Source organism: Tachypleus tridentatus, chromosome 10 (genome assembly GCF_004210375.1).
Source record: "Tachypleus tridentatus isolate NWPU-2018 chromosome 10, ASM421037v1, whole genome shotgun sequence".
Taxonomy (NCBI): domain Eukaryota; kingdom Metazoa; phylum Arthropoda; class Merostomata; order Xiphosura; family Limulidae; genus Tachypleus; species Tachypleus tridentatus.
Window position 1 is genome coordinate 4,019,959 of NC_134834.1, and position 15,203 is coordinate 4,035,161.

The 15,203-nt window shown below is 30.6% G+C and overlaps 1 protein-coding gene across 1 annotated transcript in view; it reads right to left on the minus strand.

The window, feature by feature from the left end:
- LOC143227929 (hemicentin-1-like) overlaps window positions 1-15,203 on the minus strand; it is a 246,350-nt gene that overhangs the window by 32,456 nt on the left and 198,691 nt on the right. The window contains 2 exon segments of the mRNA XM_076459284.1: window positions 448-585; window positions 10,400-10,410. Coding sequence (XP_076315399.1) covers window positions 448-585; window positions 10,400-10,410 — 149 coding nt within the window.

The following is a 15,203-nucleotide window of genomic DNA, read 5'->3' on the forward strand; positions in this document are numbered from 1 at the left end:
TAAGCAACAGAATTACATAGAAATCTATTAATGCAGGAGTTGTTAATAAGTTTATTGTCAGCACTGAGCAGAATCACAAATAAATAAATTGTAAATGAAACAAAACTATAATAACATGAAGATCAAAGGTACAGAAAATTAAGTATGTAAATGAACAGATAGGTTTTTAAACAAAATTTTGTGATTAAAGATGACTATTTGCACATTATAAGTAGGCTAGAGCAGTTGTGCATGTACACTGATTCCAGCACTTGTGGGTCAAGTATTTATCTCCTATGTGTTTCATTAATGAAGAGTTTCTGTCCATTACTTAATGACTAGTTTAAGAAAAGTATAAAAACATACTGTACAGTATTGTAACAAAGAGCAATTCTAACTGGTAGCAAGGTCTATACAACAACTTTCAAACACCAAAAGTAACCTTTTTTACACAAAAATTCTACTTACCAGTTGCAAAAGAAACCTGAGTTTCTTTACGAAAGAAACCATCAGTGAGGCTAAACCCATTAACAGCCTGGCCAATTTCATAGGCAGTTGTCCAGTAGACTGGGGTGAGTAGAGGGACTAGAGTTTTAAGCCAAGCAGCTGAAACAAAATGAACAACAACTTTAATCATCTCTCCTCCATTTTCTGTGCATATCACAAGGTTTTTAAATGAATTATATTCAAAATTTGATTAATGTACTTTTTGTTATATCAATTAATATATTACAAAATGATGGTTAATGATCCATATTTTAACAGTATATATAAACTTGTTTATGTCATTAATTCTACAAGACAAAATTAAAACAAATTTTGAGTTTCCCCTGGTGTGAGAAATTGGCATTACTTTTCTCTTGTTATCACTTCTCTAATTTGTTCATTACTTCTTCAATGAGAATGAAGTTTAAGGTAAATTACTCACAATAATATCATCATTGGTTAGACAAAGCAGAATTTTTACTGTCTTCAGTCTTGATTGGTTACTGAGCCATCAAACAGAAAATTAGGCCCCTCTTGCCACACCAACCTGTCACATCTCTTTCAAGATTCGTTAAGAGTTTTCTGTTATGTTTAATACCACATTATTTATAATCAACAGAAGGTTGAGATTTTCATCTATCACTTTATATTGAATTACTTTCTTTACAGGGATTTGTCTTTGTTTCACTACAAACTTCATTCCATGGGAAACATATCAACTTGCACAGTTAGGAAGACAGAAAAATTGTGATGATTAAGAAATACTGGCTGCTTCCTGAATGTTATTATTCTGTGCTATTTGGTGCATTATTGAATTACATAAAAATTATTCAGTGCAGCATTATTTTAGTATAAAAATGTAGCGATAAATATCACTGACAGTTGACTGACAAAATAAGTCAGTATTTATTATTATAAAAGTAAATAAGTGTAAATATATGGAACTCTTTAAGTTAGTTAAGACTAGACTGGGTGAAATAAATAATAATATAGTAACTAATTTTCAGGAGGCACAAATGCAAGCAGTTCATAGTAGCTTCTGGGTAATGTAATTCAACAGTATAACATAAGCTGCACATTCCCCAAGTGATTTACTACTTAAAATGGCATGAAGAGTAGTTTCACACATTTCAAATGGTAATAAAACAATACAATTTAATTATAAGTAGATGTTTACTGTCACAAGCTTACAGCTACTAAAGATAGATTAATGTTGTTCCATCTCACATTTTAAAATTGTTCTAGAAAAAAAGTAATTTAGAATTATTTTTTTTAAGGTTACAAAGTCGGTCAAATTGATCAACCTTGTATAGAGTTAAGGTAGAGAAAATAGCATATATAAAATAAAGTTTTACTAACAAAAACATCTGAAATATATTTAGGAGGTTTTAAAAATTAAGCAAATGAAATTTGAAAATTCTAAGATGAAGAAAACAGTGTTTATTATTGACATAAAATCATTGCACTCAAACTAGTAAAAACAAACTATACTTATGGACTAATATTTTTCTAGTTCATTAACACGAAATGCATACATCATAGGTACAAATTTGTTGTCAGTCCAATGGGACTATTTAAGTCTAAATGGAAAGAAACTTCACTGAACCTTTTACCCAGATTCTCTCATAACATAATGAAGCTAAATCCAGAGTCTTCCTGAACCAACTGAAATTCTACCAATATTCTATAAGAAAGATATGAGATGATGAAAGAGGCAAATCTCATCAAAGAGTTTCCTTATAAGAAGAAAATAAAAATCATGATCAGCTGAATTAAACGAAAAAAGAAGGAAAGACAAGTGGCTGAAGGTAGAAGTGTTTCATTAATAGGAAAGACAAGTGGCTGAAGGTAGAAGTGTTTCATAATAAGGAAAGACAAGTGGTTGAAGGAAGAAGTGTTTCATTACAAGGAAAGACAAGTGGCTGAAGGTAGAAGTGTTTCATTACAAGGAAAGACAAGTGGCTGAAGGTAGAAGTGTTTCATTACAAGGAAAGACAAGTGACTGAAGGTAGAAGTGTTTCATTACAAGGAAAGACAAGTGGCTGAAGGAAGAAGTGTTTCATTATAAGGAAAGACAAGTGGCTGAAGGTAGAAGTGTTTCATTATAAGGAAAGACAAGAGGCTGAAGGTAGAAGTGTTCATAATAAGGAAAGACAAGTGGTTGAAGGAAAAGTGTTTCATTATAAGGAAAGACAAGTAAGCTGAAGGTAGAAGTGTTTCATTATAAGGAAAGACAAGTGGCTGAAGGTAGAAGTGTTTCATTATAAGGAAAGACAAGTGGTTGAAGGAAGAAGTGTTTCATAATAAGGAAAGACAAGTGGCTGAAGGTAGAAGTGTTTCATTATAAGGAAAGACAAGTGGCTGAAGGAAGAAGTGTTTCATAATAAGGAAAGACAAGTGGTTGAAGGAAGAAGTGTTTCATTATAAGGAAAGACAAGTGGCTGAAGGTAGAAGTGTTTCATTATAAGGAAAGACAAGTGGCTGAAGCAAGAAGTGTTTCATTATAAGGAAAGACAAGTGGCTGAAGGAAGAAGTGTATCATTATAAGGAAAGACAAGTGGCTGAAGGAAGAAGTGTTTCATTATAAGGAAAGACAAGTGGCTGAAGGAAGAAGTGTTTCATTATAAGGAAAGACAAGTGGCTGAAGGAAGAAGTGTTTCATTATAAGGAAAGACAAGTGGCTGAAGGTAGAAGTGTTTCATTACAAGGAAAAACATTTTTCACTGTTCTATTTTAGTAATACAAATCAGAAATTTATGTCAGGAAATTTTGACACCCTGAGGTACCCATTACGTGTTAAAAATACTTTACTGAAAATTTGAATATTTTCATGTGAAAGATTTCTAATATTAACTGAATGTTTGTCAAATTTTTTAAAGATACAGATTTTATATTAATAGTTAGTAATATTTTCATGTGAAAGATTTCTAATATTAACTGAATGTTTGTCAAATTTTTTAAAGATACAGGTTTTATATTAATAGTTAGTAATGTCAAATATATAATTTAACAAATACAAAATGGTCAATCTAACCAAGACAATGTAAAGAGAATTAAACCTACATAACTTATTTACTGAACTTATAAATCTATTGAGAATTGTTAAACATATGTCACAAAATCCTACAAATTAGTAATTTAAAGCTTTCAATTAGAATATGGATACTGAGATATAATGTCACTGTAGATGTAAATACTATTCAAACAAAATTAAACAAAAGATAAATTACACTAAACTTCTCAGATATCATTTTATTAAACTATTGATACTACAATAGAAAGACTTTCTCATGTTTTGGCACTCTTACCACTTGAAGCTAGTTTCATTACAAACCAAGAGTTAAATTAGTTGTTATCATTTCTTGTGAGAAATTATTGTTTATTAAACTTAGTTTGAAAAAAGATTCCAAGCATTCAAAGAAAAGAAAACTAAGAACTGAAAGCAAAAATATGAGAAATATTTATTGTGAAGATATAATTCTGAAGTGAACTGAAAGTCAGTTTAATAACATTTTAGTATCTTTCTTACCAATCACTGCTGTAACTGTAGTAATGTTTTAGTGCCTTTGTTACCAATCACTGCTGTAACTATAGTAATGTTTTAGTGCCTTTCTTACCAGTTACTGATGTAACTATAGTAATGTTTTAGAACCTTTCTTACCAGTTACTGATGTAACTATAGTAATGTTTTAGAACCTTTCTTACCAGTTACTGATGTAACTATAGTAATGTTTTAGTACATTTCTAACCAATCACTGCTGTAACTATAGTAATGTTTTAGAACCTTTCTTACCAGTTACTGATGTAACTATAGTAATGTTTTAGAACCTTTCTTACCAGTTACTGATGTAACTATAGTAATGTTTTAGAACCTTTCTTACCAGTTACTGATGTAACTATAGTAATGTTTTAGTACATTTCTAACCAATCACTGATGTAACTATAGTAATGTTTTAGAACCTTTCTTACCAGTTACTGATGTAACTATAGTAATGTTTTAGTACATTTCTAACCAATCACTGCTGTAACTATAGTAATGTTTTAGTACCTTTCTTACCAGTTACTGCTGTAACTATAGTAATGTTTTAGTACCTTTCTAACCAATCACTGCTGTAACTATAGTAATGTTTTAGTACCTTTCTAACCAATCACTGCTGTAACTATAGTAATGTTTTAGTATCTTTCTTACCAGTTACTGATGTAACTATAGTAATGTTTTAGAACCTTTCTTACCAATCACTGATGTAACTATAGTAATGTTTTAGAACCTTTCTTACCAATCACTGCTGTAACTATAGTAATGTTTTAGTGCCTTTCTTACCAATGACTGCTGTAACTATAGTAATGTTTTAGTGCCTTTCTTACCAGTTACTGCTGTAACTATAGTAATGTTTTAGTATCTTTCATACCAGTTACTGCTGTAACTATAGTAATGTTTTAGTATCTTTCATACCAGTTACTGATGTAACTATAGTAATGTTTTAGTGCCTTTCTCACCAGTTACTGCTGTAACTATAGTAATGTTTTAGTATCTTTCATACCAGTTACTGATGTAACTATAGTAATGTTTTAGTGCCTTTCTTACCAGTTACTGCTGTAACTATAGTAATGTTTTAGTATCTTTCATACCAGTTACTGATGTAACTATAGTAATGTTTTAGTGCCTTTCTTACCAGTTACTGATGTAACTATAGTAATGTTTTAGTATCTTTCATACCAGTTACTGATGTAACTATAGTAATGTTTTAGTGCCTTTCTTACCAGTTACTGATGTAACTATAGTAATGTTTTAGTGCCTTTCTTACCAGTTACTGATGTAACTATAGTAATGTTTTAGAACCTTTCTTACCAATCACTGATGTAACTATAGTAATGTTTTAGAACCTTTCTTACCAATCACTGCTGTAACTATAGTAATGTTTTAGTGCCTTTCTTACCAATGACTGCTGTAACTATAGTAATGTTTTAGAACCTTTCTTACCAATCACTGCTGTAACTATAGTAATGTTTTAGTATCTTTCATACCAGTTACTGATGTAACTATAGTAATGTTTTAGTGTCTTTCTTACCAGTTACTGCTGTAACTATAGTAATGTTTTAGTATCTTTCATACCAGTTACTGATGTAACTATAGTAATGTTTTAGTGCCTTTCTTACCAGTTACTGCTGTAACTATAGTAATGTTTTAGTATCTTTCATACCAGTTACTGATGTAACTATAGTAATGTTTTAGTGCCTTTCTTACCAGTTACTGCTGTAACTATAGTAATGTTTTAGTATCTTTCATACCAGTTACTGATGTAACTATAGTAATGTTTTAGTGCCTTTCTTACCAGTTACTGCTGTAACTATAGTAATGTTTTAGTATCTTTCATACCAGTTACTGATGTAACTATAGTAATGTTTTAGTGCCTTTCTTACCAGTTACTGATGTAACTATAGTAATGTTTTAGTGCCTTTCTTACCAGTTACTGATGTAACTATAGTAATGTTTTAGAACCTTTCTTACCAATCACTGATGTAACTATAGTAATGTTTTAGAACCTTTCTTACCAATCACTGCTGTAACTATAGTAATGTTTTAGTGCCTTTCTTACCAATGACTGCTGTAACTATAGTAATGTTTTAGAACCTTTCTTACCAATCATTGCTGTAACTATAGTAATGTTTTAGTATCTTTCTTACCAATCACTGCTGTAACTATAGTTCTTTCATACCAGTTACTGCTGTAACTATAGTAATGTTTTAGTGCCTTTCTTACCAATCACTGCTGTAACTATAGTAATGTTTTAGTATCTTTCTTACCAGTTACTGATGTAACTATAGTAATGTTTTAGAACCTTTCTTACCAGTTACTGATGTAACTATAGTAATGTTTTAGTACATTTCTAACCAATCACTGATGTAACTATAGTAATGTTTTAGAACCTTTCTTACCAGTTACTGATGTAACTATAGTAATGTTTTAGTACATTTCTAACCAATCACTGCTGTAACTATAGTAATGTTTTAGTACCTTTCTTACCAGTTACTGCTGTAACTATAGTAATGTTTTAGTACCTTTCTAACCAATCACTGCTGTAACTATAGTAATGTTTTAGTACCTTTCTAACCAATCACTGCTGTAACTATAGTAATGTTTTAGTATCTTTCTTACCAGTTACTGATGTAACTATAGTAATGTTTTAGAACCTTTCTTACCAATCACTGATGTAACTATAGTAATGTTTTAGAACCTTTCTTACCAATCACTGCTGTAACTATAGTAATGTTTTAGTGCCTTTCTTACCAATGACTGCTGTAACTATAGTAATGTTTTAGTGCCTTTCTTACCAGTTACTGCTGTAACTATAGTAATGTTTTAGTATCTTTCATACCAGTTACTGCTGTAACTATAGTAATGTTTTAGTATCTTTCATACCAGTTACTGATGTAACTATAGTAATGTTTTAGTGCCTTTCTCACCAGTTACTGCTGTAACTATAGTAATGTTTTAGTATCTTTCATACCAGTTACTGATGTAACTATAGTAATGTTTTAGTGCCTTTCTTACCAGTTACTGCTGTAACTATAGTAATGTTTTAGTATCTTTCATACCAGTTACTGATGTAACTATAGTAATGTTTTAGTGCCTTTCTTACCAGTTACTGATGTAACTATAGTAATGTTTTAGTATCTTTCATACCAGTTACTGATGTAACTATAGTAATGTTTTAGTGCCTTTCTTACCAGTTACTGATGTAACTATAGTAATGTTTTAGTGCCTTTCTTACCAGTTACTGATGTAACTATAGTAATGTTTTAGAACCTTTCTTACCAATCACTGATGTAACTATAGTAATGTTTTAGAACCTTTCTTACCAATCACTGCTGTAACTATAGTAATGTTTTAGTGCCTTTCTTACCAATGACTGCTGTAACTATAGTAATGTTTTAGAACCTTTCTTACCAATCACTGCTGTAACTATAGTAATGTTTTAGTATCTTTCATACCAGTTACTGATGTAACTATAGTAATGTTTTAGTGTCTTTCTTACCAGTTACTGCTGTAACTATAGTAATGTTTTAGTATCTTTCATACCAGTTACTGATGTAACTATAGTAATGTTTTAGTGCCTTTCTTACCAGTTACTGCTGTAACTATAGTAATGTTTTAGTATCTTTCATACCAGTTACTGATGTAACTATAGTAATGTTTTAGTGCCTTTCTTACCAGTTACTGCTGTAACTATAGTAATGTTTTAGTATCTTTCATACCAGTTACTGATGTAACTATAGTAATGTTTTAGTGCCTTTCTTACCAGTTACTGCTGTAACTATAGTAATGTTTTAGTATCTTTCATACCAGTTACTGATGTAACTATAGTAATGTTTTAGTGCCTTTCTTACCAGTTACTGATGTAACTATAGTAATGTTTTAGTGCCTTTCTTACCAGTTACTGATGTAACTATAGTAATGTTTTAGAACCTTTCTTACCAATCACTGATGTAACTATAGTAATGTTTTAGAACCTTTCTTACCAATCACTGCTGTAACTATAGTAATGTTTTAGTGCCTTTCTTACCAATGACTGCTGTAACTATAGTAATGTTTTAGAACCTTTCTTACCAATCATTGCTGTAACTATAGTAATGTTTTAGTATCTTTCTTACCAATCACTGCTGTAACTATAGTTCTTTCATACCAGTTACTGCTGTAACTATAGTAATGTTTTAGTGCCTTTCTTACCAATCACTGCTGTAACTATAGTAATGTTTTAGTATCTTTCTTACCAATCACTGCTGTAACTATAGTAATGTTTTAGAACCTTTCTTACCAATCACTGCTGTAACTATAGTAATGTTTTAGTGCCTTTCTTACCAGTTACTGATGTAACTATAGTAATGTTTTAGTGCCTTTCTTACCAATCACTGCTGTAACTATAGTAATGTTTTAGTATCATTCTTACCAATCACTGCTGTAACTATAGTAATGTTTTAGAACCTTTCTTACCAATCACTGCTGTAACTATAGTAATGTTTTAGTGCCTTTCTTACCAATCACTGCTGTAACTATAGTAATGTTTTAGTATCTTTCTTACCAATGACTGCTGTAACTATAGTAATGTTTTAGAACCTTTCTTACCAGTTACTGATGTAACTATAGTAATGTTTTAGAACCTTTCTTACCAATCACTGCTGTAACTATAGTAATGTTTTAGTGCCTTTCTTACCAGTTACTGATGTAACTATAGTAATGTTTTAGTGCCTTTCTTACCAATCACTGCTGTAACTATAGTAATGTTTTAGTATCATTCTTACCAATGACTGCTGTAACTATAGTAATGTTTTAGTGCCTTTCTTACCAATCACTGCTGTAACTATAGTAATGTTTTAGTATCTTTCTTACCAATGACTGCTGTAACTATAGTAATGTTTTAGTGCCTTTCTTACCAATCACTGCTGTAACTATAGTAATGTTTTAGTATCTTTCTTACCAATCACTGCTGTAACTATAGTAATGTTTTAGAACCTTTCTTACCAATGACTGCTGTAACTATAGTAATGTTTTAGTGCCTTTCTTACCAATCACTGCTGTAACTATAGTAATGTTTTAGAACCTTTCTTACCAATCACTGCTGTAACTATAGTAATGTTTTAGTGCCTTTCTTACCAATCACTGCTGTAACTATAGTAATGTTTTAGTATCTTTCTTACCAATGACTGCTGTAACTATAGTAATGTTTTAGTATCTTTCATACCAGTTACTGATGTAACTATAGTAATGTTTTAGTATCTTTCATACCAGTTACTGATGTAACTATAGTAATGTTTTAGTATCTTTCTTACCAATGACTGCTGTAACTATAGTAATGTTTTAGTATCTTTCATACCAGTTACTGATGTAACTATAGTAATGTTTTAGTGCCTTTCTTACCAATGACTGCTGTAACTATAGTAATGTTTCAGAACCTTTCTTACCAATCACTGCTGTAACTATAGTAATGTTTTAGTGCCTTTCTTACCAATCACTGCTGTAACTATAGTAATGTTTTAGAACCTTTCTTACCAGTTACTGATGTAACTATAGTAATGTTTTAGTGCCTTTCTAACCAATCACTGCTGTAACTATAGTAATGTTTTAGTATCTTTCATACCAGTTACTGATGTGACTATAGTAATGTTTTAGTGCCTTTCTTACCAATGACTGCTGTAACTATAGTAATGTTTTAGAACCTTTCTTACCAATCACTGATGTGACTATAGTAATGTTTTAGTGCCTTTCTTATCAATGACTGCTGTAACTATAGTAATGTTTTAGAACCTTTCTAACCAATCACTGCTGTAACTATAGTAATGTTTTAGAACCTTTCTTACCAATCACTGCTGTAACTATAGTAATGTTTTAGTATCTTTCATACCAGTTACTGATGTAACTATAGTAATGTTTTAGTGCCTTTCTTACCAGTTACTGATGTAACTATAGTAATGTTTTAGTGCATTTCTTACCAATCACTGCTGTAACTATTGTAATGTTTTAGTATCTTTCTTACCAATGACTGCTGTAACTATAATAATGTTTTAGTACCTTTCTTACCAATCACTGCTGTAACTATAGTAATGTTTTAGTGCTTTTCTTACCAACTACTACTTTAACTATAATAATGTTTCAGAATCTCTCTTACTAATTACTATTTTATAACTAAAATAATGTTTTAGTACCTTTCTTACCAATTTCTGCTTTAAATATAACAATGTTTTAGTTCATTTCTTACCAATTACTGTTTTAACAATGTTTTAGTTCATTTCTTACCAATTACTACTTTATCAATGTTTTAGAATCTTTCTTACCAATTACTACTTTATCAATGTTTTAGAATTTTCTTACCAAATACTGGTTTAACAATTTGAAGATACATTTATTTTTGTACTGAAAGACTAAAACTCTTCTCACCAACTAGATCGGAACATTTTCAAGTTTGGCAATTGTTGTGCGATGCATTCCGAGTCGAGTAATATTAGCTTCAAGCTTTGAAGGTCCAATATCTACATTATTTAAGGCTCCAATCACGTGACCTGCAGCTCGAAGTGGCATCTCTGTGAAACAAAAAGTACTAGTAATCTCTTTTAACCATGTTAGCATCAGAAGTGTATAACCACCAGACATTTATAATAATGAAACAACCATGCAGTTGTAACTGCTAGGACTGTCAAACTATTATATATTCATAATAAAGAAACAACACTACAGTTTTATCTATCAGAACTGCATAAATAACACAGACCTGCAAAGGTTCTGTTGTCTTGAAATGTTTACATGTTCTACAGTAATTTCTGTACACTTAACTTAAAAAAAAAAGATTGTCCATTTTATTCCTCAAGTACAAACTTTTCACAAAATATCACTTTATGTTTTTACATAAGTGAATGATTTTCATCAAAATCAGGTTACATTTTGTTATGCTTAAAATGTTGACAACCATTGGATGTAGGTTTCTCTTATCCAATCGCAATGTGAGAGTTTTATCAGTAGTCCTACAACCCAAAACTAACAAGAATAATAATAATAAATGTTTATTGTTGTAAGCAAGATAATATTTCGACCTAAGTAAGAATCTGTTCTTCCCAATTTGTAAACAAAATCCTTATGTGATAGGAAAAAATTAATATTATTTTCGAAATCTCCATAGATGAATTATGGAAGCTACATTATTAAAACCAAAACAACGTTTATGAAGTTTAAGTTTGTATCCCTGTGTAATAGATATTTATTATTAAGAATTCAAAATGTACAAATGTATAATAGACAGGAACAGTAAGGTTTTAAACATCCACACTAATATGCAACCATCTACAAAAAGGTATATTAAAGGAAATAAAGAAATTAGTGGCGATACAATACTGTGTTTGGGAAAGAGAATATTCTGTAATGTTGTTTTACGATACAATACTATGTTAGGGCAAGAGAATATTCTGTAATGTTGTTTTACGATACAATACTGTGTTAGGGCAAGAGAATACTCTGTAATGTTGTTTTATGATACAATACTGTGTTAGGGCAAGAGAATATTCTGTAATGTTGTTTTACGATACAATACTGTGTTAGGGCAAGAGAATATTCTGTAATGTTGTTTTATGATACAATACTGTGTTAGGGCAAGAGAATATTCTGTAATGTTGTTTTATGATACAATACTGTGTTAGGGCAAGAGAATATTCTGTAATGTTGTTTTACGATACAATACTGTGTTAGGGCAAGAGAATATTCTGTAATGTTGTTTTATGATACAATACTGTGTTAGGGCAAGAGAATATTCTGTAATGTTGTTTTATGATACAATACTGTGTTAGGGCAAGAGAATATTCTGTAATGTTGTTTTACGATACAATACTGTGTTAGGGCAAGAGAATATTCTGTAATGTTGTTTTATGATACAATACTGTGTTAGGGCAAGAGAATATTCTGTAATGTTGTTTTATGATACAATACTGTGTTAGGGCAAGAAAATATTCTGTAATGTTTTACGATACAATACTGTGTTAGGGCAAGAGAATATTCTGTAATGTTGTTTTTTCTATTTTAATGGCACTAATTCTCACATGTTATTACAGAATGTAAATTTCAACACTTTGCTTCATTGGTTCCTATTAACAACTGACTGAGCCAGGGTGAAAATACCTATAATTATTTAGAATTACATATACTTGTATCAAGGGTATGTCATTAAGAATTCCTCTTGAACGAAAATATTGACCAAATTTAGGGTCTCAAATAACTGTCATAATATCTTATGTAGTACCTTAACTATATAGAAAGAAGCTAGTATATGATAGAAGAAATCGACTTTGTGGCACTTCATAAGTAAACCTTGATAAAAACAGTATTTAACACTACATATTAAGTTTAGTTGTCACTTCCAAAAAGAGTAGAGAATTGTCAGTAGAGCAGAGAGTTTACATAAAAGCTTTACGTGATGTTGGTTGGACTCTGACAAACTGATTTAGACTAGAAACATTCCACAAACACTGTCAAGTGTATCCTAGATCATGAGACTGAGACAGGTAAGTTTGAAAATAAGAAAGGAAGAGGTAGAACACATAAACTCAGTGATACTGATGTTAAATATCTTTGTTTATGAAGTCTTCAGGACAAAAGTAAGACTGTCACTGATATCAAGCATAACACAAACAACATGTACTGAATAACAGAACAGTGTCCAGATCTACAGTATGAAGAACACTGAACCAGAATGGAATATTTGGTTATGTACCAGTTTAAAACCTTTACTTTGACATACAAACATTGTCAAGAAACTGAAAGTTGGTAAAAAGTACAAAAACTGGACTGTTGATGATTGGAAACTGGTTTTATGGATGGATAAGTCCATGTTTGAAATATTTAGTTATAAACATAAGTTGTAAATCTGGTAGAAGAAAGGTGAAAGATACTTACCTTAGGTGTTATACACTGAGGTAATGGTTAGGGAGTGTTTTTTTATTGAGGTAACAAGAGATATTTACAAAATAGATGGAATAATGGACCAGGTCAAGTACCATCAGATATTGATCCATCATGGTATACCAAGCAGTTTATGTATTATTGGTAAATGATTCTACTATCAAGAAGATAATAACCCCAAACACACATCCAACCTATGTAGAAACTGTTTAGTTAAGAAAGAAGCTACTGGACTCATTCAAATGATACATTATCCTTCACAGATCACTGATTTTAACCCATCTGAACAGATCTGGGATCTGATGGATCAAAAACTTGGCAAATCAAAAGTTACTTTCAAAGAAACTTTATGGGAGTGAATTAGAAACACTTGGAGTAAAATCCCAAAAAATACTTTGATTAAATAAGTTACAACAATCCTTGAAATACTGTTCATAGTTATTAAAGTAAAATGAGATACACAAAATATTAACTGTTCAACTCAGACACTTCCACTGAGTTTCTGTTGTACTAAACATAAATATTAATACAATTATGTTTCACCTGTAATTTACCTTCTGCTGTTCTTTAAAAGTAGTCTGAAATCTGATGTTTGACTTTGTCTTAGAGGTTTTCACAGTACTGTATGTGATAAAGCATATGGTTGAAATATTCACTCTCTAGATTATAATGAAATCTTTAATCACTTCATACATTCCAATAAATATAAGGAATTTATTGTGGTGAGAAAAGCATCTTCTTTAAGGTTTTCAAGTAAGCAATTACCACGTGTGAATAACAAATAAATTATTAAAATATACATCTATACATGGTAAAGTTTACAATTAAGTTTCTGTAATAATAATAATAAATCGTGATCTGCATAAGCTAAGTCTAAACACGAACCTTGCCATTAGTATAGCTAATTAAATATACTTTTCCTGCTAAGTCTAAACATGAACCTTGACATTAGTATAGCTAATTAAATACACTTTTCCTGCTAAGTCTAAACATGAACCTTGCCATTAGTATAGCTAATTAAATATACTTTTCCTGATAAGTCTAATCATGAACTTGCCATTAGTATAGCTAATTAAATATACTTTTCCTGCTCAGTCTAAACATGAACCTTGCCATTAGTATAGCTAATTAAATATACTTTTCCTGCTAAGTCTAAACAGAACCTTGCCATTAGTATAGCTAATTAAATATACTTTTCCTGCTAAGTCTAAACATGAACCTTGCCATTAGTATAGCTAATTAAATATACTTTTCCTGCTAAGTCTAAATATGAACCTTGCCATTAGTATAGCTAATTAAATATACTTTTCCTGCTAAGTCTAAACATGAACTTTGCCATTAGTATAGCTAATTAAATATACTTTTCCTGATAAGTCTAAACATGAACCTTGCCATTAGTATAGCTAATGAAATATACTTTTCCTGCTAAGTCTAAACATGAACCTTGCCATTAATATAGCTAGATAAATATACTTTTCCTGCTAAGTCTAAACACGAACCTTGCCATTAATATAGCTAATTAAATATACTTTTCCTGCTAAGTCTAAACATGAACCTTGCCATTAGTATAGCTAATTAAATATACTTTTCCTGCTAAGTCTAAACATGAACCTTGCCATTAGTATAGCTAATTAAATATACTTTTCCTGCTAAGTCTAAACATGAACCTTGCCATTAGTATAGCTAATTAATTATACTTTTCCTGCTAAGTCTAAACATGAACCTTGCCATTAGTATAACTAATTAAATATACTCTTCCTGATAAGTCTAAACATGAACCTTGCCATTAGTATAGCTAATTAAATATACTTTTCCTGATAAGTCTAAACATGAACCTTGCCATTAGTATAGCTAATTAAATATATACTTTTCCTGCTAAGTCTAAACATGAACCTTGCCATTAGTATAGCTAATTAAATATACTTTTCCTGCTAAGTCTAAACATGAACCTTGCCATTAGTATAGCTAATGAAATATACTTTTCCTGCTAAGTCTAAACATGAACCTTGCCATTAGTATAGCTAATTAAATATACTTTTCCTGCTAAGTCTAAACATGAACCTTGCCATTAGTATAGCTAATTAAATATACTTTTCCTGCTAAGTCTAAACATGAACCTTGCCATTAGTATAGCTAATTAAATATACTTTTCCTGCTAAGTCTAAACATGAACCTTGCCATTAGTATAGCTAATTAAATATACTTTTCCTGCTAAGTCTAAACATGAACCTTGCCATTAGTATAGCTAATTAAATATACTTTTCCTGCTAAGTCTAAACATGAACCTTGCCATTAGTAT